Source organism: Harmonia axyridis, chromosome 1 (assembly GCF_914767665.1).
Source record: "Harmonia axyridis chromosome 1, icHarAxyr1.1, whole genome shotgun sequence".
NCBI classification, from domain to species: Eukaryota; Metazoa; Arthropoda; class Insecta; order Coleoptera; family Coccinellidae; genus Harmonia; species Harmonia axyridis.
In genome coordinates this window covers 69,917,600-69,942,861 of record NC_059501.1, presented here as the reverse complement: position 1 = coordinate 69,942,861, position 25,262 = coordinate 69,917,600, and the positions used below count along the sequence as shown (strand labels likewise).

General features: G+C 34.7%; 1 protein-coding gene across 1 annotated transcript; it reads right to left on the bottom strand.

Annotated features, from left to right (window-relative positions):
• Nucleotides 1-12,760: 12,760 nt before the first annotated feature.
• LOC123689087 (probable cytochrome P450 6a13) lies at nucleotides 12,761-21,481 on the bottom strand. The gene is made up of 5 exons (XM_045627886.1): nucleotides 21,384-21,481; nucleotides 17,300-17,942; nucleotides 16,291-16,776; nucleotides 14,577-14,828; nucleotides 12,761-13,117 (listed from the first exon to the last, which is right to left on the bottom strand). The coding sequence occupies exons 2-5, from the start codon at nucleotides 17,919-17,921 to the stop codon at nucleotides 12,945-12,947; spliced, it is 1,533 nt and encodes a 510-aa protein (XP_045483842.1). The 5' UTR covers nucleotides 17,922-17,942; nucleotides 21,384-21,481; the 3' UTR covers nucleotides 12,761-12,944.
• Between the last annotated feature and the right edge of the window lie 3,781 nt (nucleotides 21,482-25,262).

Genomic DNA, 25,262 nt, shown 5'->3' with positions numbered 1-25,262 from the left:
TCCGCATAGGCCACTCCGTAGGTGTATTAATAAAAAGAGGATTCTCACTCGGTTTTTGTTAGATGTGTTACTGATTTTTTTTCTATTTGGATGAAGTATATTGAAACTCAAGAGTTTTCCAAGTTACAAGAAATTTATTAGGCAGCAGGCTCTGGAGAAAATTAATTGTCTTGCCAGTCCCTTTGAATGGATCCCAGTATGCTAGTTTATCGTCATATGAATGTCAATTTGGTCACTTTCATTGCCCGAAAGAGTACACTTGGCAATATCCCCCTTATTGATGGAAGTTGTACTCATCTAGTTGGGAATTCAATTCTTATAATGATTTAATAAAAAATAATTTCAATGTTGTTAGTATTAGTTAATGAGTGCGACAAAGTTCAGGATGTTATTCTTGGTGAAAAAATAATTATTGCTTGCTATATAACTTTTGTTCGTAGATGCTTCGTATTCCAAGATATTTTTTATTTTTTGCTCTCATTTTGAAAAGAAATGGTGGGTCCCTACTCACTTCTAGATAATGTATTGAAAAAATGAAAAATACGCATTGAGATTTATAATTTAATTGATAATCAATAAATGCCCAATAACTATGCCTTGAAACTCATCGAATTTCATTTGAATATCTCGACCAGTTTTATAGCAATAAATGAATGAACTAGTTTTCATTTTCTTGGTAAAGATTAATTCTGAAAATTTAAATAAAATTAAACAAAAATGTGGAAGAATCATTGAAATATCTCTAGAAATGAAAAAGTTATGGGACTTTGAATTTGCGCTTGGAAGAATAATTTCATAGTACGTGTAAGTGGCGTGACGTCACACACTAGACGACTGGTATTCGCAAAGTGCTTACGAATTCATTGGTGTATAATCACTTGTGCCATTCGTGTCGTGTTTTGTTCGTTACACGATGGCTGAAATAACTTACTATATACATACATATAAATTACTTTTTTCTCTTTTTACTTTTTACTCCTCTCATAAATATGTTTTGCCATTGATAGACTTCAACAACCAGTAGGTACTCAACTAAAAACTGTTTATGAAACGTTTTTGAAATAAATCATCGTTATAAGTTGAACCATAATGAAGCAAACTCAAAAGTAGATACTTACTTGAAAACTTTAACTCCTTTTATTTCAGCACTGACATAAGATGGATTTGAAGAAAAAACTCCATCACTGCGAATATATCTATTTTAGGCAAATTGTCACTTTGTCCTTTCACGAAGCCTTCTTCCATTATGGTGACATGAAAACAAAACTCGAGTTAAAACTACACTGTACAACTACAAACGACGCGAGAGCCTTGGCGCAGCTAAGTATTTAAACTTAATTTATGGTGTAGCGATCACAGGCAAGTGCCGTGACGTCACAAACCAAAGCCGTTCCGCGCTAAAATACGTGAATTTAAATAATCTATTTCTCAGTCATCTATTGATGGATTTTCAAAATTTTTTCACTGATTTATCAGTTTTGCTCTATATTTTAATTCTATCGTGTCAAATATAGTATTATCAACATCACTAAACTAGTCCATTGTCAATTTTTAGGAAAACTATAACGGAATTCGAAGCATTCGCGAACAAAAGTTATATGGCGAACTATAATCTGCATATTATAACATATCATCATCAATTTGAATTCATAAAGAGTGTTATGTTTATATAGCATATCATATATCTTAATTCGTCAACAACTCAAACTAGCAAGTATTATTGCATTCGATAGATTCAAATAAACTAAATCCACTTTATGGATAAATCAACTAATTTTTAAGATTCCTAGCAACGAAGGGACAAGTTGCTTGAAAATTGAGGAAAAAGAATATTGGACATGCCCTCAGGGGAAGCGCTAACCGTAGACACGTGTTTCGGACTTTCGGCCCTCATCAGTACGGTGAAAAAGTGTTAGATGAGCAACACTTGAAGAAAAACAACAAACAAACGGAGTCCACAACAGAAGCCAGACGTCCACTTGTGATTTCCGCAGGAAGACGCAATGGGCTTTCACAAATGGACGGCTGGCTTCTGTTGTGGACTCCGTTTTTGTTCGTTGTTTTTCTTCAAGTCTTGCTCATCTAACACTTTTTCACAGTACTGATGAGGGCCGAAAGCCCGAAAGACGTGTCTACTGTTAGCGCTTCTCCTGAGGGCATGTCCAATATTCTTTTTCCTTGCTTCGTAATTTGACCCTCGATAACCATTCCACATATTATTGGATCATTATCGAAATCAAAACAAACAATCATTGCTATCGAAACCTGATTATTAATGTGTCAGATTGTGGGTTTAAAAAATTCAAACCTCGGGGGAAATCACTTCAGTCGAACGGAAAAGTAGAATATTGACGTGAGAAGCGCCAATATTCTTCTAGTATTTTCTGATTCCACGAAAAATTCTGCATAAAGCTCAAAATTGTTATTTTAAATTCACTCAAAAAATTTCATCTTTGTCAGACCTGTAATCGCAAAAATATTGAATATTTTCTTCGTGAATTTTTCATATTTCTGATTAAGTGACGATCTTGATATTCTGAATGGCGCTTGAAATTATTATTTCATATGAACACCCAAAATCCCAACTGTATCAGTTGCGTGGTTATGAAAATATTCGGTAATTTATTTTCAATATTTTCGAATTCGCTTCTTTCACGAGGCATGAAATTGGATTCTACATCAAAGTGCAAATTTTCATCCGAATCGAATCAGAAATTTCCAAAGGAACACGAAAACAAAATTATGAACCACCATATTTACAGGACCACTAGTCGGATGTTGCCCATTAACGAACCTAACCACGGCATTCATGATCCGAACTTGCACATTAAAGTGGACCACGCACCGCATCGAAGGAAAATTAGCTTTCGGTGAATTTGCCTGAAATTTGTAGAACTCGTGATTCTGATCAATCAAGTTGCATCACCACTATAAATTCAACAGTTCAGATAATATAGGATGCTGAAAATAACTTTTCCAAAATTTTAAATGGTTATTCTGAAGAAACTTTTCAAATATACAGGGTGGCCACTTTTTTAATGGGATTGTATTGGTAACTTTTAAACCATAAGTGTTAGAAGGTCGGTCAAATGGAGAAAAAGTGGCATGCATAGATGCATTATCAAGCAGTTCAAACAAATCAAGATTATCAGGGCCGGTTATTGAGTTTTCTTAAGAAAAGTAAATTATGTCATTTTGATTTTTCTTTTTTTACCTCTTCATTTCAAATATCATCAAAAAATGTTACAGGAATTTTTTATTCGACAGTAAATTATCCTCAATTTGACGTAATCAGATTTCGTATCCAACGTTTCGTACTCTCTGGGCGACCCTCAACCTCATTTTTTTCAATACGGACCTGCATATTTTATGACATTTTTCGAAATAATTTTTACTAGTGGGAAAAAAAGAAGAATAAAAATGACATAATTTACTTTTCTTATGATATCTCAATAATCGGCCCTGATAATCTCGATTTGTTTGAACTGCTTGATAATTTTTCTCTATTTGACCGACCTTCTAACTCTTATGGTTTAAAAGTTACCAATACAATCCCATCAAAAAAGTGGCCACCCTGTATAAACGAAATCGAGTAGTCATATATCTGATTGAAATCTGATAAATTCATCTATGCCGATGATATTAATCTTGTGTTTTGTCATTCGCATTTCGGAATTATCGAAAAATATAAAAATTGTGGAAAATTATTTTCTTGAGTGGCGTTTCTGCCCTAATGCAAATAAAATCGAAGTTTCTTGTTATCATTTAAATAACCAACAAAAATGTTGAAAATTGAAAGTAACTTTCAATAATTCGGTCTTGAATCATAATTATAGTCCCAAATATCTTGGACTTAAACTTGATTCTTCTTCGAATTTCAAGGTCCGCTTGAAAAATTTACGTTTGAAACTGTAGAGGAAATTATTCTTCAAAATTTATCAGTTCTTCATGGGGTGCTGATGCTATCACTCTTCGTACGGCAGCTTTGGCTTTGGTTTTTTCTGCTGCTGAATACTGTTGTTCTGTTCAGTTCAATAGTGCTTATTTTCATAAAAGTGATGCACATAGTGTATGCTCTTTACTCGATTATCTCGAAAACAGCACCTTCTATGAAAACAATTCAAGAGATCTTTTATTTAGTAAAACTCTTTTGATTTCAGAAATGGAATAATTATCACGAAATAAAAACAGTGGCCTGGATTTTTAATAGGAAAAGGATCATCCCATCCCTGTGCCTACGCCACTGGATAAGTGTAACATTATTACCTTATTCGAAATATTACATTATGTAGACTTCAATTCCCTCAAATGGGAACAATGAATTTGAATTTAATAATACTAGAGTTGTGGGTAAAAACTTTTTTCAAATTTTATCACCCTGTATTTTGATAAGGAAGGTTACGAATGTTACGATATATGTTTAGATGAACTTTTTTTGCATACAAAAATTGTTCTATCCGACGCCAAAGTTAATGAACTATCTGGACCACCCTCTGTATTCGACTATCATTTTTCCTCTGATTAATATAGTCTAAATTTCATACTCGTAATATTTCCTCCTATGTAAACTAAAATCCCCTACATGCAGAAGGAAGGAATATAGAATTCGATTATCTTCCTCCGATGCAAGAGGAGCACACGAAGATGGATAACCCCATGATTTAAAATTGGCCCAATTCCCTGAAGAAAAGCTTAATAATCCACGTTTTCATCGCTCGATTGAATACGCCCTAGGTAAAATTTCTACGGTACAGAATTGAAATTTATTTCCAAATGAGGGAGAGTCAGTATATGTTTCCATTCGATGGTTGAATTGAATACAGTTTTCTTTCGATATTTGATATAGAATGCTCATAATGACACAGATATTCAAAAGAAGCACTGACTTGGCTTCAAGAGCCACAGAACTTTTGCTTTTATTATATTTCATAAAATGTAATTTATGACGACGTTATTCTTGTCGATTAAATTACCTAGATGAGGAATTCAGATGAGGCAGTGTTTTCAAAGTTCAACCCTGTCAACTTTGTTGTTATGCAAATGTCCTTCATTTTATTTCCATATTTTTTCGAAAACGGTGGGCAAGCTAGGATTGACGACCAGAAAGGTTTTGCTGTGTGTTTAGTGGGATTGGCACAACTGTTAACTCGGAACTGTACTGTCAACAATGGACTAGTTTTCATTTTTTTTTGTCAAGGATTAATTATAAAAATTTAAGTAAAATGAAACAAAAATGTGGAAGAATCATTGAAATATCTCTAGAAATGAAAAAGTTATGGGACTTTGAAGTTGCGCTTGGAAGAATAATTTCATAGTACGCAGCGTCTAGTGTGTGACGTCACGTCACTTACACGAGGCGACTGGTATTCGCAGAGTGCTTACGAATTCATTGGTGTACAATCACTTGTGCCGTTCGTGTCGTGTTTTGTTCGTTACACGATGGCTGAAATTAAAAAAAATCCTACAATTATTGTATTGTGCCTATGTGTGCAAGCACGACAATTAAAAACCCCAATAAATTGTTTTTTCATGTACCAAATGACATGAATCAAAGGAAGAAGTGGTGCAAATTAATGAGGCGTGACTTAATTGGACCTAAACTACTTCATATGTGAGTGAAGATCATTTTGATGTACTTTTTACTCCTCACATAAATATGTTTTGCCATTGATAATGGATAGACTTCAAAAACCAGTACTCAACTACAAACTGTTTATGAAACGTTTTTAAATAGAGAAAGTAAGTAGAAGTCATGGCGGACAGAAGCGATCTCTGTATCGAGTTAAATAAACTGAAAAAAGATAGTTTGATTGAAATTATTCTGACTAGAAAAGTACCAAGCGCTCTAAATGTGAGTGAAACTTTACGACAATATGTTGAAAATGGGACTTTGTTTTCGTCTTACGAGAATTTAACAGATTCTAACCTGAAACCTGGAGATGAATCTGTAATAATGAAAGCCAGAATTGAGGTGTTGTCAACAAAGTTGGAAGCATCTGCAAACATTTTGACGGAAAAAGAAAGGCACATACAGGCACAACAGGTAATAATAGAACTATTGAAGAATAACAAGAACAATAACCAAATTGCATCGGTTGGAAGCAACGTTGCCAAGATGTCAACAAATTCTCAAAGAATGTCTTATTCCACAATTGCCAAAAAGAGTGAGTCTATGTCAAAGCAACAGATTGGTACGGTGAAAAATGGAAGTAGTTCATCAATCGAAACAAATTTGGAGGACAAAAAGACTCCTAAGGTTTCCAAAACTAGTAGACCTGCTGATGGAATTATTGGTACAAAAGATGTAAGTGAGGTGACAGAGGGTAAACTAGCTTTTATGGGAGTTGAAAAAAAGGCCTGGCTGCATGTTGGAAGGGTACGAAAGGGTATTTCCTCTGTGGATGTTGAACAATATCTTGAGTCCAAGTTTCCTGATAAATCTTTCGATGTAACCGAACTTTCAACGAGGGAAGAAATGAGCACTGTCTCTTTTAAGGTAGGGGCTAGTTTTGAGCTTTTACAACAACTCAGTAAAGCAGAGACTTGGCCCTCAGGAGTAACTGTGAGAAGATTTCGCTTTTTTCGAAACCATGGCACCCCTAGAAACCAATAAAGTCATTTTAAATTTAAATTGCTGTTCAATGAAGAATAAAGTTGATGAATTGGAAATTATGTTTCTCGAACAACAAGTTGATGTTGCTATAATAACGGAGACATGGATGCCTGGTGATATGTATCCTTTGTTGCCATTTTCGTGTTATGAGGTTGTTTCGAGTTGCTCTAGACCTAATGGGAAATATGGAGGAGTGGCCATTTTGATGAAGGAAAGATGTAGTGCAGTGGAACTTGGTGATATATCGAGCTTAAATTGTGAGGATTTTGAAATCACTGCAGTTAAGATTCCCAGCATCAAAGCTGTAATTGTTGGGATTTATAGAGCGCCTAATTCAAAGTTAGAGACATTTTTTGATCATATGGAACTTTGTCTTCAGAAGTTGCTTAGATTCTCACGATCTTACACCTTATTCGTGTCTGGTGACTTCAACTTTGATGTAAGAGAGCCATCAAGAACGACTCGTAGATGGATGAATCAGATGAAGGAGTATGGTTTCAGTCCACTGTTCAACTCACCCTCAAGGATAACAAGCACCGGAGCTACATGCATAGACAACATATTCGTTAGCGAAGTTAACAGAGTCTTCAACTCGTGCACCTTCAACCCGCATATTTCCGACCATATGGCACAGAAGGTATATTATATGTTGAATATTCCTGAAGGAAATGAGGTTAATAAATGCAAATATGTAAGAAAAATGGCGGAGCATGATACTCAACTTATCATTGAACATCTGTCCGGAGTCGACTGGGAGATGACGTTGTCGGGTAAGAAGGGATCAGATGCTTTTGAGGCCTTCCATTCTGGTATTTTGGAGGCAGTCAATATCTACTACCCAGTCTTAAGAAAAAAAATTAAAACAAACCGGAAGAATTCAAAGCCTTGGTATGGTGAGAATTTAAAGAAAATCAAAAATGAACTTGATGCACTGTGTGTAAAAATGGAAGTAGGAAAAGATGAAGACGACATTAGAAGATATAAGGAGCATAGGAGATTATACAGGGATGAATTAAAGAGGGCAAAGAGAGCTTATTATTCAAAACAAATTGAGTCAGCTGATAACATTCCAAAAAAAAGTTGGGAGATAGTTAATAAGTTCCGAAAAGGCAAGAAAGAAAATGAAAATCAGATTGATCCAGAATTGTATGGAAATTTCCTGAAAGAAATCACAAATAGAACTGACGATACAAATAATAAATTCCAGGAGAAACTGAGGAATATCAAGATTTCTGACTCGGGCTCGTTCTTTCTCAAACCGACAACACCGCATGAAATTATTGAAATTGCCACATCGCTGAAAAACTCCAAAACAGCTGATTCACATGGTTTATCAACTGAAATAATTAAGAGAATTATCAGAGTGATAGCGGAACCTTTGTCATGTGTCATCAACATGTGCTTCACCGAAGGAGAATTCCCATCATCGCAAAAAATTGGTAAGATAATTCCTATCTACAAAAAGGAAGGAGACAAACGGTCACCTAACAATTATAGACCGATATCCATATTACCATCGATATCAAAAATAATGGAGACCATCTTAAAGAAGCAATTGATAGATTTCTTGGAACGGAAGAACTTGTTATCGGAAAATCAACACGGATACAGAAACAGGAAATCTACCATATCAGCATTGGTAGCGATCATTGAACGAGTGGCAGAGGCGTTAGATGATGGGAAAAGGGTCGAACTTACTCTCTGTGATTTATCTAAAGCATTCGATAATGTTATACACCCTATTCTGCTCCGAAAACTCGAATATTATGGCGTACGAGGATTGCCGCTGAAACTTTTTGCCTCTTATCTGAGCGGTAGATATCAGTATGTGGATGCTGGGGGTGGAAGATCGAGTCAGCATATAGTTCTCAGGGGAGTACCACAAGGTTCAATATTGGGACCTCTCCTGTTTTTGGTTTACCTCAATGACTTGCCAGTTAATGTTATCTGTGATCTCCTGTGCAACTACGCAGATGACACCTCGTTCTTGAACATTGGAGTCGAGGGTATAGCGACTAAGACAAAAGCGGCTTTAAACGATGTCGAGAACTGGTTAGTGGGAAATGGGCTGTTTCTTAATAGATTAAAAACGGTAACACTGCCCATTGACACAAGGATTAAAAAGGATAACGTTGAAGGTGCTAAATTCCTGGGTGTGTATATTCAGGAAAATTTTAAGTTCGACATTCATATAGAAGTAGTTGTGAAAAAACTATCGTCGATATTGTTTCTTATGACACAGCTTGCAGAAATCACTAATGAATGCACAATGCTGAATGTTTACCATGCACTTTTCCATAGTCGAATGTCTTACGGCATTCTGATCTGGGGAGATAGTCCGCACTACCAGGATGTATTTTTAAAACAAAAAAGAGCGATACGAATTTTGGCTGCAATCGACAGAAGAACCTCATGTCGAGAATATTTCCGAAAGTACGCTATACTCACATTCTGCTCGCAATATATATTTGAATGTTGTATTTACGTGCATAAAAATAGTGCAAATTATCAGTTATGTGGAGACCGACATCAGTACTTCACTCGTAACCGAGCTGCCATGGAAATACCATACACAAGACTTAATATTGCCAGAAAAGGTTTTAATTATTGGGGTGTTGTGTTTTACAACCACTTACCAGAAACTGTGAAGAAAGCGAGAAGCTTCAAAAGCAGTCTCCGAAAATTTTTAGTCGATGGTACTTTTTACACCGTGGATGAATTCCTCCGTTGAATGGAACCGGCTGGTCCAGCTGAATTGTTGTGCGTTTGTTTTCTGATTTGTTGTTGTATGTGTATTTTTGAATTGTATTTATATCATGGAAATTTTAATATGTAAAATTGACTATTTATTATTGATATTATTTTTTATCACTGTGATTTTAACATGTAAACTTGACTATTAAGTATTGCCTTCTGTTCTGTAATGCTTTGTTAAATAAATGATTGATTGATTGATTGATTGATTGAAATAAATCATCGTTATAAGTTGAACCATCATGAAGCAAACTCAAAAGTAGATACTTACTTGAAAAGTTTAACTCCTTTTATTTCAGCACTGACATAAGATGGATTTGAAGAAAAAACTCCATCTCTGCGAATATATCTATTTTAGGCAAATTGTCACTTTGTCCTTCCACGAAGCCTTCTTCCATTATGGTGACATAAAAACAAAACTCGAGTTAAAACTACACTGTACAACTACAAACGGCGCGAGAGCCTTGGCGCGGCTAAGTATTTGAACGTAATTTATGGTGTAGCCATCACTGGCAAGTGGCATGACGTCACAGACCAGTCAGAGACCAAAGACGTTCCGCGCTAAAATACGTAAATTTAAATAATCTATTTCTCAGTCATTTATTGATGGATTTTCAAAATTTTTTCAGTGATTTATCAGTTTTGCTCTATATTTCAATTCTATCGTGTCAAATATAGTATTATCAACATCACTTAACTAGTTCATTGGACCGTCTGAAAGAAGCAATCGCCCAGAAGGGGTCAGCTTTGGCAAAGAGGAGATGAATTGTGTTCCATCAGGACAACGCCAGGCCACACACATCGATAGTGACTCGCCAGATGCTCCGACAGCTTGGTTGGGAAATTCTTATGCATTCTCCTCATAGTCTAGACCTGACACCAATCGATTACCATCGGTTCCTGTCCATGACTAACAATTTTGCTGGTGAAAAATTCGCTTCAACATAGGCTCGTAGAAAAAGTGTAGAACACAACTCGAGTTGTAAGACAATTACGCACTCACCACGTGTAATATACTAATTTTTCTACTCACTCTACAGAAAGTAACGAAAATGTCACTGCCTAAGCACTATACATACATACATACATACTATGCATTTACTTTATCGTAGCATCTGTGAAGTAAATCGCACGGCGAATAACCAATAAGATAAAACCTTTAGTAGTTGCCACGGAAACGAATCAATAACAGCCCACTTAGTCGATAACCTTTTGACGTTTCGTAATTGTGTCGCGATTTATTACCAGTTTTTGGATTTGCCTAAGATTTTATGGAAATGATTGCGGCCGTACAAAAAATATAGTGCACAACTCGACTTGTAAGACAATTACGCACTTCAAGAATATTCTTCCTACAACTCTTTTTATGTAATAAACTATTATTCGATGAAAACTTGTTGAGTTCAATATTTTCTCAACCCTCCTCGTCTCTATTTCACCCCTCACGTAATAATTACTGAAATTGGCAGATCATTCCTTAATTCCAATGAACTCGTCAATCCATCTTCGATTTTTCCGAGTCATTGACATTAAACTCGGAAAATCGACATCGTATCTTCATCGTGAGTCTCAAGTTCAAGGGGAATAGCTACTTAATCACCTTTGATGATGGGCAGTATACATTATTACATTGCACTTCTAACGAACGAGGATATTGACTCGACAAACACGTCTGAGGAGAACGAACATGTTAACTCTCGTTATTTGAGTTTTCATTTCGGTGCCATAAGAAAAATATATCCTAAATGTTATGATTACTTAGATCTTCGGATATTCAATAAAATCCAGATATATATGAAAATAGAAATATTTTTGTAAAGGATAACGCGAGATTGTTCAAAAAACAAAGAAAAGAATAAGGGTAATAAAGGTGAAGAAAAGAGTTAGGGTAATAATAACACTTGAAGGTAAACAACAAACAAACGGAGTCAACAACAGAGCCAGCACTTCACCTTTAGAGATATCCCTTATTCTTTGCTTCGTTTTTTGAATAATCCCCTCGTTATCCTCTACACATGTTTGTTGTTCCTGGACAGGTAGCTTTAGCTGTCTACGTGTTGAAGTTGGTTATTGCCCGAAAACCCATTTGGTCTGCGTACGAAAAATACAAATGGGCAGCTGGCTCCTGTTGGGGTATCGCATTTTCGTGGGGATTATTAAAACACTGATGGACGACAGATGAAAACTTTATTGTGATGCAGCACTTGGAAACAGCCTTGAACACTCTTCTAACTCAACTGGTCATCACTTCGTAACTTACTCTACTGAACTCCCTTTTCCGAGTTTTATACCTGAGTTACAAACATAAAATCATATTGTACACCGTGAATTTCTTCTTCCTTTTCTTATTCTCTAAGTTGAATGACTGCGCAATGGTATCATGGTGCCTGCACACTAATTAGGGTTGTATATTTCTGAGAACCCTATGAATAAGAAAGTTGTATGCACAAGTACCACGAAAGACCATTGTTACTCTAATGCAGGTACATTTATATTAAGTGTTGTGACGAAAATTTCAGCTAGACACAAACATTATGTCTAATTGCTTTTTGTCGCCACAACTACATTTGTTTATGGTTTTCCTCCATGTGTTGTTCATCCTTACATTTTTTCACCATACTGATGAGGGCCGAAAACCCGAAACACGTGTCTACGGCTAGCACTTTTCCTTGAGGGATGTTTGTCATTCTTTCCTTTGTTTTTAAAAGATTATTTATTCTAAATATGAATTGAATTCACTTACGTGTTACTCAAGGTAGAGAGAAATTTTGTGATCCCATTTGAAATAAAAAAAATTAATGATCTCCGATTCCAGCATTTCCGAACACAAAATGCATTTCATACTATTCTGAACAACTTTGGCTTCGTTTTTGTCTGTCGGTCTTTTAGTCTGTGTGTCCACAAACCCTAGTTACAATTCAAATTCTCTCTGTTTGGTTGTTGTAGATCGTCCCATAGAAGGCTTAAATTCTTACGAATGCACACTTGACTCAATCTGAATATACAGGTCTCAAAGTTATACATTGAATTTATAGATTCCTTCCATAAAAAAACACAGATTCAGCTCAGATAAAAGTTACAAGAATTTAATGGATTCATCTAGTTAACACAGAACTCAATCATGGTGAACATTAAAATTCTATTAATTATATATTTCATTTAGATGGGCGTTGCCAGAACCATAAATAATGAAGTTTAATATGCGGTAGATCACATTTTGCATAATATAATAAACTTGATCTTCCTCAACCATATATGAACACATTTGAATCCAGCTAACCAGCCTCCATTTAATCGTTTGCCTCGAAGTAAAATGGTTAGAATACGTATAAAATGGATTCGGTACTTACTTGGCAAAAATTCATTATAAATAAAATAAAACAAATCAATTTCCACTGGATTATTTAATTGTTAACAATAATTGTTTCGCCACACTGTGGCTTTATAAGGCTACATTTCTGACTGTCTCGAAATTCAGTACATTATTGAACAACTTTAATAACTTTATAGATATAAAATTTTGTTATAAAATTTAGTTTATGAGATAAATTGGACATGTGAATCTTCCACAACACTTTCATTCAATGATTTTCTTCATGTTCAACCAAATTCCATCTTTGGGAAACAATGTGATATGGTTTCCAGTGCTGAATTCCAGTGGATTTTTTGTTTTTTCGTTAGTGGACATTTCGAATCTCTGCAGTACCATTATTAGTGCAATCTTGACTTGAAGTAATCCGAAACGTTGGGCTTAAAATTGAAGAATCATCATTATAATTCCTATTGTTATATTCAAATGCTTAATATGCTTAATAATTTTTTTAGTTTTGTATTGAGTTCAGTATTTCCCACATTTTATGGAATATTTCTATTCACTGATTGAAATTCTAGATATCAAAGTTATCCCAAAGAATTTTTATAACGTTAGTAGTTTGAATTCCACATGAAATATTCCAAACTCCTCAACCTCAAAAACTAATGAATAATAAATGCGACATTATATGTCTTCCTCATTCTCATTATAATATTCATTACATATATCATATTGAGCCTTTAGAGTTATTGATAAGATTTTCAAAAATCGAAGGTATTGAATTTTGTAGCAAATTTTATACTCTAGCTTTCATACGAAAACTTTAGAACGTTTGATCACTTTTGAGGATATAGATTTTTCTCTCTGATCTCAAAATTTCCGCTATCAAAATGCATTTGAACGTCTGTCTATCGGTCTGAGTTCCCGCACATTTTATGATTTCAATGATGTTTGGTATTGTCGTTCAGCTTGAGCAGTAGAGGATCACATTCAAAATTCAACATTTCCAGATCAGGGGTATGCCTTGAGCATGCGCAAGTGTGAAAATTCCGGGATTTCCATATTTCTCGTTTTACTAGACCGATTTCGATGAAAATTGTTAGAGATTTTTGGATTATGCAGTAATTGGTTCCACAAAAATGTCAACCCCTGCGTATACCTGCGCTAACGTGAAATAACTAGGATTTCAATATTTCGCGCTCTATTGGTTCGATTTTTTTTTTAATATGTTGTAGGTATACAGGTTGAGATATGAAAAGTTCCATTATGAATTTCATGCTTGAATTCAAAACTTATTGGGAGATTACAAGACTGAAAATAGCGTACAGAATCATCCAAATTCGATGCTCACTGAGAGCATCTCGAAAACTATTAGTCTTGAAAAAAATATTTAAGGAGAGATATAGGATGTCTCGTTGAAACTGGTAATTAATTCATATGATCTGTAATGAGTACCTATCATACTAATCATAAAAATTTCTGAGGAATACGTTCAGAATTTTCCAGAAACCTCGAGAACGGAGCAAGATATTTCTGATATCTTATTATTTTAAAAAGATATCCTTGAATATTTTGTTCATATACCCAGTTGCAGGAACGTTCATTAAAATTTAATGCCGCATTAAATTTTAATCCTACATTCAACGGTGCAGGTATTTAATAGGCACCTCATACTGGAGGATTAAAATTTTAATGAAAGTTCCTGCACCTGGGTGTAAGTCGCACAGAATTTGGGACATCCTGTTCAGTGAAAATGCAGAATATTTTGGAGCGAAAGACCATAATACATAATGACACGCCCATTGGTAAGTTTTACTTTCCTTCTTTTCTTTCAATTTTAAAATATCCGAAAAATAAACTGTGAATATAAAATTAATTTCTCTCATAATCACTCACCTAGGCAGTATTTTGGCCCTATCCCAAAAGGCATAAACGTTATTGGATTTCTATCATTTGAATTTTCAGTAGAAAATCTTTCAGGATCGAATTTTTCAGGATCAGGATAATACTCTTCATCATGGTGTATACCTATAACAGGTACGAATACTTTCTGTCCTTTTCTCAGGATAAGATCGGTGCCGGGTACTTTGTAATCTTTTGTACACATTCTATATAAATGGTGTACTGGAGGGTATAACCTCATACTTTCTGAAAAATAGTGAAATGTTTAGGTATTCGAAATAAAGGTCAATAGAAGTCAATTTCATTTTAAAAGATATTATCCCAAGTGAATACTGAATATATTCCTCCAAAACGGTTAGGGAAGTTTAGAAATTTTGTGATACCGTTTCAGATTCTTGTCCACATGAGAAATCAAATTCTTACTCTCCTATTTCTGAATGGCTTTTTGCTCTTCGTTTGTTAAATTTTTCAATTTAATGCAAGTTTTTGTCGTTTGCGTTTCTGAGCATTGTGAATTAGTTATTGTTTCAATTTTTTCTTTGATTCAAATTCAAATTTGTTTTGGAATAATGCCTAGAAACTTAGTGCTAATGAAACCGATCAGTCTATTGGTATGATTGAGGCTAGACATTATCAGTGAGATGTTGCGAATTTTTTCCGAGCGTAGTTCCCGACTCTTCCACCAATATTGAAAAGCTAGAAACGTAACCGAAAGACCGAGAAGATCTACCTTTCCTGCACAAAATCGGTTTCTGAATATGTCTTTCCTTAGAGAGCTTTTGAGTACTTGTCAAATAATTCAACAGCTGGTTTTGATCGATCTCTTGCTTTGGTTTCGAATGAAACAATTCGATACGTCGAGACGACATTCTCGGCGACTTTTTAAAACGATTCCATCAACTCAATATCATATTAGACTTCAATTGGAAAGGGCCAATGAGCACGTGAATTGGAATAATGAATGGAGATCTGTGTTATTCACAGATGAGTTGAGATATGAGCGGTTTTCGGAAAATCGGCGTGTTCGAGTATGGACCCATCTGGAAACTGCAGAAAGGTTTAACCCTTCTTAGGTGGTACAGTTAATGTTCGTGGAGGCATTCGCTTCAACGGACGTACAGAGTTATTAGTGTTTGATGCTACCATGAATGCGCAGATTTACATATAGCAAATCATCGATAATATTATTTCTGTGTTTCATGCTCCTATTGATATAAATTTTTAATTTCTGTACAATATTACGCCATACGATCGTCAATGAATTGTCGATGAATTCATGGTATTCCACCTTTGGCCCTGCCCCCTCAGTCACTGGACTTGAATCCCATTGAACACGTCAGGGATCAGCTACAAAGAGCTTTAGTTTCCCAATCACCTCTACATACTGTTCAAGAACTCAGACAGATTTTACTGCAACTCTGGATAGTAATTGATCAAAGCTACTTCAACAATCTGATCGAAAGTATGCAAAGGCGTTGTCAGGCTGTATAGTTGATTTTCGAGGAGGCCGTACTCTTTACTGAATTTTTGAGACAACTGATTTTGTACTACAAATCCTAAATTCCCACCTGGAACTGTGATACTTATGAAAAATGGGCAGAAGAAAGAGATAAATAAGTTTTTCTCAATATTCAAAATATTTGAAAAATTGGTGGAAAATAATGGAAACTTTTGAAACAGCATCAGAATTTCTAAACTTCATTCTTACCATCTATAACCATGTCTAGATACACAAATTCAGACATCGATTCATACGTCAGTTTTCCATTATATTTTTTCATTACTCGAATCACTTCATCCCTAGCTTTCTCTTGGATATCTCTGTGTGAAGCTAGAAGGTACAGGGTGAAAGAAATAGCTATAGACGTTGTTTCAAAACTTGCTAAAAACATCGAATATGCTAAACCAACAATTTCACCAAAAGGTAATTTTTTTGCACAAGTTTTATCTATGCTGTCAACATCATCATTGGATTCATTCATGTTCTTCATCTTTATCAATAAATCTAATAAATCGTTGTTAACTATTTTGTTCTTCTCTCTATATTCCATGGCTTGAAAGGTAAGACGCTTATAAAAATCAGTAACGCTTGGACGAGTAATAGATATGTGCAGCTTCTTCATCAGTTCAGGGACTATTTCTGTCAGTTGAATTTTAATGTTTTCCAGTAAAGATCTCTCGAAGAAAGCAGTTCCTATAAAATTATCATAAGTGAATAATTTATCGACACATTTGTATCAAGTTTTCATTATGCATATATTTAATCGAGTAAAATGGCATTCGTTATTCATATTCATTATTCGCTAGTGAATAATATTATCCGCTATCAAACTTCCATGGTAACGACTCATATTAAGGATGTGAAATGTATGACAAAGTTTATTTAATACTCGATGCGTGGACTAGGTTCGAATAGTAAGGATGAGATTGCTTCTAGTCCTCATAAAGCTACAAATAGCTTTATATGAGTTGCTACATGGTTGTTTCACTCAAATATCAACTTGTTCAGAATTGGTTTATTCGGAATATCTCAGTCGGATAGTGTTGATTGCCAAGTATCTGAAACTCGTCTCTTGCTCCTTTCATAAACTTCATCCTCGTAAATAATAGCTTCATAAATAAAAATTGAGCAGAAGGTAATGAATATAAATAACTAAACTATATATGACACTTTGATCCAACGAAATTCTAATAATTTTCGTTGAAATTCAGCTCACCATTGACGATGTACTCATTTTTAGGTTCCTTCAAAGAGTTGCATTCGATGCCAAAGGCGCATTGTCCAATAATATTCATAGTGTAACCTCCGTTGACCTCGGTGATATCCACAGCTTCGTTACATACCTCTCCAATTGTATCTGCAAATTCTTCTCCACATCTCATAATGCTGTCAAACATCACCTTCAGCTTTGCAGGACTAAATGCAGGGCTGAACTTTGCTCTAACCCATCGCCACTTGTCTTCGTTCAAAGCAAAAATCGTAGCGCTCAACGGATCATCGACTTCGTTCATGTAGAATCCTCTGTGTGCAAAATGATCGAAATCGACCAGAAGGATGGATTTTATTATGTCCAAATCGATTGGTACGTAAACTGGGAATATAAAGCTGTAAAGGCCACCATGTTGAAGTTGCCTGGACTTGAAGAAACGATAGAAATCCTTCAGTGTGTCAGAGAAACATCTTCTCTGAAGAATTGGATCTTGGAAATTACCCCATCCAAATTTGAAGGGAGGTGTTTGTACGTTTCTGTTTTTCCAGAATGTATATTTGCGTTTCATCAATGTCACAAGTAGTCCCAGCAGAATGATGATTATCGAAATCGTTGTAGCAAAAGTCATGGTTTTTCTCAATTATTCAATCTGAAATTCACATCGAAAACAAAATTATTACAATTTATAATTTTCTGCGTCTTCAGTTCGATTGGATTCAGCAACTTATTGCAATAAATGGCATTGTATTTGAAGATTATATTCACATCGTTAACAACATTCGAGAATGAAACATTTTCTAAATGAAAAAATCTGACAAAGCATATTGGTCACATAAATCATCCTATAGTGAATCCAAAAAAAAATTATTTTATTGGATATATCGAATAATTCCATTGGTAGCACCGGATGATGTCAATTGTAGAAAGGTGCTACAAATGCTATATTTACATTACTTCTGCCAAAGTTGAAATAATACATTTTTATGACTATGATTCAATCATCAACTCTTCCAATTTGAATAATTTTTGAATATTTGTTTCATATTAGAGGTGTGTCCATAATTGAGTAAGAAAAGACGATTACAGCAGATATTCAAAATGTTGACCATTTACTCCAATACAAAAAGCCATACCATTTGTGAAACTTTGTTATACTAATTCATTGAAACAAATATTTAAAGTTTATTCGAATTGAATCAGTAGATTCAATTATGGCCATCTAACTCTTTTTCTTCATCTTCTTAAATATATTATTTTTACTTCGCCGAAGATAATGTAAACGCTAATGTAAATTTAGCTATTACTCTGGAATTATGGCATCAAGAAGGAACATTAATAATAATTAAATTACTTCAGAGCATGTATCAATGATGTTACCTACTCCTATTCAATCATAATTTTAGCGAGTTTGGTCAAAATATAATTGTTATAATCAAATCATTAATATCTTAATTTTAGATCATTGCCGAGAAGGCTATAATATGCATTTTATGTATGGACTTACTAATGGAAATGCATTAAAAGCTACAATGAGCGATTTCCTAACCGCATTGCACCCGATAGAAAAATATTTCAAAATATTCATGAACGTGTTCCAGAAACGGTAACATTGAATCGAAGTGGAGGACCAGACAAGCCGAGGACTGTAAGAACGGTAAAAGTGGGAGACAATGAGCTGAACATGATAGAAGAAGATCCAGATTCTTCTATCCGAAAACTTGCAACTACTTTGAATGTAAGTAATTGGACTGTTTGGAAAATTCAGAGAGATAATTTGTGAAGATAGGTTTAAACATCAATTCTTGTTGAACGTTTGGGTTGAAATTCTGGGTGACTGACTAATTGGACCGGTATTTCTACCAGAAAATCATACTGGCGAACTAACTTGGGGGAATATTCTCTTGGCTTCAGGACTGTGGTGTGAATTATACACACTTTTTCAAATCGCCGACGTTTCCGTCATGAAGCCAAGAAAACATAAACAGCAAGACTTATCAGATATACCGTAACATTTTGAAACAAACGCTTTCTCAGTTTCTGGGGTATATATGTTTATGCATAATGGTGCACCAGCTCATTTTAGTGTAGTTCCTCGAGAGTTTTTAACAGCAGTATTGGTTGGGATGGACCTCACGTATGGCCCACTCGATCCCCGGACTCAAACCCCTTGGATTATTTCCTATAGGGCCATCTAGAGTCATTGGTTCGTAGAAGATGTGGATGATTTAAGAGATCGGATAATTGCTGGGTGTAACTCAAAAGAAACGACCCTGGTGTTTTTGAAAGTGTTCGGCAGTCTATGAGGATAAGATTGGATGGTTGAGTCCGAGCTGATTGTAGCCATTTTCAACATTTGTTGTAGTTTAAGAAAGGTTGTATGTAATTTTCAGTAGTGAATTGTTATTTGTTGAAAATTTATTTCGTCCTATATCTTCGCAACACAGCACTTTTTCAAAAATAATCCAAGGATAAAATATCCTTGAAATACTACAAGGAATAATATCTTGAATTTTTGCCGCATGTTTACCTTACACCCTGTATATCTGTACAAAGAATCAATCAATATCAACAAAAGCTGGGAGTAATGACCCCTCTTTTAGAGAGAGCTCGACTTATTTATGCGAATTAGAATATTTTCAGGAGGAATTACATGAGTCAAGCCTACCTGTTCAACACAACAGAGATCCAGAAATAAATTTCAAGGAGAGATCCCAATTGTCTTCATAATTTGGTGATTGTAAGAATAAGAAAACACAGGTATGGCATTGAACCAGTTTAAAAACAAATACAAAACTGGTCCTAAGTCTTAAGAAATGCCAAGGATAAAATTGACACATTGTCCAAGGCTGGCGTTTATAAGATATCTTGTAATTGTGTAAAAGTTCAAATCCCCATCTAAGAGAAACGAAAGGTGTTGCCGATTGAATCAAACTGATAAGTCCGCACCCAAGAATGAATATGGAAACCATCGAATTTTTAAAATATTTTTCGAAAAATGCGTGCATATCATGAATTCAACTTTTTCTCTGTATCTTACGATTGAGGAATTACGTGAATTATCGAAATCAAACCATCCGTCCGTAAAAGCGATAACTCTCGAGAGGAAAAACCGAGAAACTTTAAAATTTTAGGTAGATTAGGTTTTCGAATTACATTGATGGGAAAAATTCTACTAGTGTTCATATTGATATGACCATTCGATCTTTTATTTTCCTGATAATTTCATCAATCCTATCGCAATGGGATCTTCTATTCGTTCATATTCTGCATTACAACCTTATTTCTTCCTTGAAATTTTCGATACGTCCGTTTTATTCTTTCGAGAGTTATCATCTTATCGATGGACCAGACAAAATTGAATTTAACCACAAATTATTTCTCTGTGCATTCGGTTTAATCTTTTGAAAACATGTTTCGCACTGAACGCACAAATAACAGATATTCACATGAAATTATAGGGATCTATTTAAAAATAGTAAAATAATAACCTACATGAATAAAATGTAGAACAATTAGTGAAGTAATTTTACAACCCAACAACTCAATAAAATATTCTTTGAAAAATGAACTGAATTTTATTCAATGTCCTCTAACCCGACTCTAATATGTCTCTTTGAGACCTATCAGGAAATGAACTTGTGTTGTGACTGTAAAAATATATTATCTGAAAGTTTGCTTTTTTAAATCAAAGCAGTAATAAGATATGATTTTTTTTAAGTGAAAGAAACGATAACTTTTGATTTATTGAAATATAAAATGCTGCAAGGTTTGCGAGAACGTCGGCTTTTTCATCATATACCTATGCGAAATGAAAGAAGTATTATGTATATTTATGGCCTTATATTTCATTACTGAAGTAGAAAAAAAATAGAAGTTGAAAAAAGGTTGAAAATTTGGAGATGTACCTAAGTTTTTCAATCAGTATCCAAACGATTTGTTTCTTTTGATGAAAGCAATAACTAAATTGGATTGAATTAGACAGACATATTAACGTATAATACTTTTCAAATTGTCGTAATTACATTTTTGAATTATTATTGAAAAAAAGGAATTATCACTTTCTGAATAAGAAGTTTATATTGTTGCTCACCTGCATATCCAGTAGCACAGCTCGATATTGACTGTACAAGAAAATGAATCAATCAACATTATATTTCTCAATCAGCGTTACTCAATTGAGATTCATTAACATAACATGTTGAGTAGGGTTAGTCTTAATGTCATTATTATTCCAGATCTAGATTAGACGTAAGGTGATATATCAAAACTCTTAGATTAAGAGCTCCTTCGTAAATTCTACTGTATGAATACCGTAGAACAAAAAAATTTCACAACACGAATAGATTCATTTAAGATGGCAATGCCTTATGAGCTTGCCCATTGAACAGGTCAAAAACGACAGAAAATGTGTAATGTGTAAAATAGACAGAAAAGATATAGACACGGTTAAGAAGTCCCCAAAATGCTAAACGTTGCCCTTAGTAGCTTTTACAAATTGAAAGGCTTCTTGATATTTTCAAATTTATTTTGATTCCGATTGTAACAAAGGTGGAGGAAGCATTGTGATCACTTTTGGGAAAAAAAAATTTGGGCAAGCAATAGTATTTCGGATCATACTGAATAATTTTGGTATCTTGTGTTCTGTCTGTAGACGCCAATTCTACAAGTATCATCCGATTTTCATGAGGATTGATGTTTCATTCAGTTGGTGCTGTATGTAGTTCATCTTTTGAGAAATACAACTTTCTCAGATGAAAGGTACTCGTCCAGCAGGTGCTAAAGTGAAATTCTTAGTATTTCCATTTCTTGGTTTATAACGAAGCGATGTAATGGGAATTCGATTGAATAAGTAAAGTATTGCATAAAATTTTAAGCTCATTCGAATATAAATCTTACTGATTCTTATGACATTTGGTGTAGGCTTTCGGGATGGGTTATTAAAGGTTTCAATATTCAATAACTTTTCTGTTGAAAAGTGGAATTTTGGGTGTCCCAGAATTCGTTGTCTATGGGGGGATTTCATAATTCCATTGAGCTAGAAAAAAAATTGAATGGCACAATTTAAGGCTTGAATTTTGAGAGAATTAACTTGGTGAGAACCACAACCTTATATGTATCAACTGTTTTCAAGCTATAAGAGAAAATTGGAAAATTGCTTGAAATGAAAAGTTGTCATAACTCCTTTATACTGATTTTTCAAATATACAACAAACACATTCTATAGGCACTCTTTCTTTTTTATTGCAATTTGTTTTGAATTTATACTACATAGGCGTACAAATTTGCTTCCGTTTTTTCCGAAATTCGAGGATCTATTGTAAAAACTAGTTATACATTTATGATTCAAAGTATTTTCCATGGCTGGCCACTACTTTCTCCCATCTTTCGAGCAGCGTACGAATCCCGCGTTCAAAAAACTACTCATCTTTTGAAGCGATCCACGAATCGATCCAATTTTTTAATTCTTCACAAGACCGGAAGTGCTGGTCAGTCAGGTCATGTACAATTGATCGAAACGAGTGATAGTCCCGGAGAGCAACGTTCGGAGATTACTATGGGTGGGGTAGGACTTCCAATTCCAACATTTCCAAGTATGTCTTGACCACTTTCGCAACATAGGGTTGAGCATTGTTAAAACAAGTTTTTATTACCACTTAGTTTTATTACCAATTAAATTGGAATAACAATTTAAGGATTATATTGTGTAACCGCAGTTCCGAAATTGTTTTAGTTCATCTTCAGACACTGTGAAGATTCTTCAAATTGTACAGAGCATTTATGTAAAAACAGGTACAAAAAAGTGGTACCTATTTGGGAAAACCCAAGGAAAAGGCTATGGGGGCTTGGGTTTTCCCAAGTACCACTTTTTTGTACCTGTTTTTACATGAATGCTCTGTACAATTTCTAGAATCTTCACAGTGTCTGAAGATGAACTAGAATAAGTTCGAATCTGTTACACAATGTAATCCTAAAATTGTTATTCCAATTTGATTGGTAGTAAAACTTAGGCCCAGTTTCACCAAACAGCACTTGATCCCAGATTGATTAAACTCCGCTTGTTACTAAAGCAGGCTTAACAGTGTTTTCTGTTTCACCATACATCAACCCGTCCAAAGATGATCGCGATTAACCAAATCGCGATTAAATAGTCAGACCATTTGGCAACGTTGTGAACAAAGAGTTATATAGTGTTCTGTATCGTATTACCAGTGATGACCACCATTGACGCTAGGTGTCAGGTGTCATTCATTCATAACTCATAACATTTCAAAACATTTGTCATCTTGTAAACAAAAAACAAAGTTAATTTTTGCCGAAAATGTCGAGTGATGTGCTTCGAAATGTCGGAAACTTGCAGAAGTTAAAAAGAAATTATCCCATTTCACACAACCACACATTCTGGAAAAAAACTATATAAGTAATTTTATTAACTTATTTATTTTTATTAACAAGTTCAACTGCTTCTTAAATAATATTTCAATCAAACATATCAATAAATTATTCTTTGCAATAAATTTCATAAAACACAAAAACAAAGTTTACGTGTATTTTAAATGGGAAATATTGAGCCTATACATATAGTCATAGATTTTGATAAAATTGACCCAAACATTAGAAATTTCCGGAAAAATAAATACATAAACAAGAGTTCCATACTGATAAATAATTATTAATCTCAACTTGAAAGGTTATAATCCTCCAAAAATGGCCGATTAGTGCTAAATCGCGATTGGTCGATTAAATGGCGCTTTGGAGTGTGGTGAAACGCTACATTACATTAATCGTGATCTAAGGCCTCACTTAAGAGCTAAGTCAAGATTAAAGCATTTGGTGAAACTGGGCCTTAGTAGTAATAAAAACTTCTTTCTATCATAATCAACTACCGGATAGTAACGGCTGAAACAGTCCAATATTTCTTTATCGTGTCTCTCGATGTATTGCGGTCGTTTGTCTTTCAATGCTCGGCTCAAACGCATTAACGCCTATCTATTTTTTCTTTTTGTTCTGGTTCCCATGAAAGGAAATATCCTGTAATGTTCAGAGAACATCGTGAGAACCAAGGAAAAGAAGGTAGGAATTGGTGTTCTTTTTGAATTTATGAAGGTTATATGCCTCGGGGAACACCTCCCTAGGCAATGTGTTCCAGAGCCTTGCTGTTCGTTGGATGAACGAGTCTTTGAAAAGAGATGTTCTGCAAGTCTCCAACGCGACCATAAAGGGTTGTGAAGATTGAACTTGACGGGTTAACAGAAGACTGCCAGAATATGCTTAGGTGCCGCACTCCAAACATGGGAACAGTACTCCAGGACTAGTCGGATCTGTGCCTTATAAATCATAAGTAGCTGACTGTAAGGGAAATAGCTCCTAGCACGAAACAGAAAACCAAGTTTTTGGGATGCACTTTTGAACTTCAACAAATTTAAAAATTAGGTGGCCATCAATGTCATCAAGGATTCAATACCATTTAACAATCAGAATTTTTCTTTTGGTCTCATTTATCAATTTGAAAATGTTGGAAATATCTGAAGGTGTAAAATCCGGAGACCTTGCTTGACCACCCAACTTATCTTCCAGATCTAGCCCATAGTGGTTACTGGTTACTCTCTGAAGACCTCGAAAGAATAGCCTTTGCTTGCTGATTTTCCAAGCCCAGAGGATAGGGGCAATTCAGCTACAGATTTTCAAATCTTCATTATATTTCAAACGAAAATCATAACTTTCAACACCATATGTACCTATATCCGAAGGTTATAGCTATGGGATGAGTCATATTTCTCCATTCGTCTCTTTTGACATATACCTACCTAGTAGATAGTAGATATATCCAGATTTCAGATGTATTGATGATAATGAATATGATATAATATGATTTTATTCAGGAATCTGAATGATAAAAAAAAAATAATTAAATTTTTGTTATTTTTCATAACAAATAGTCCCTACATTAATTGATTTAAATGGGCAAGAA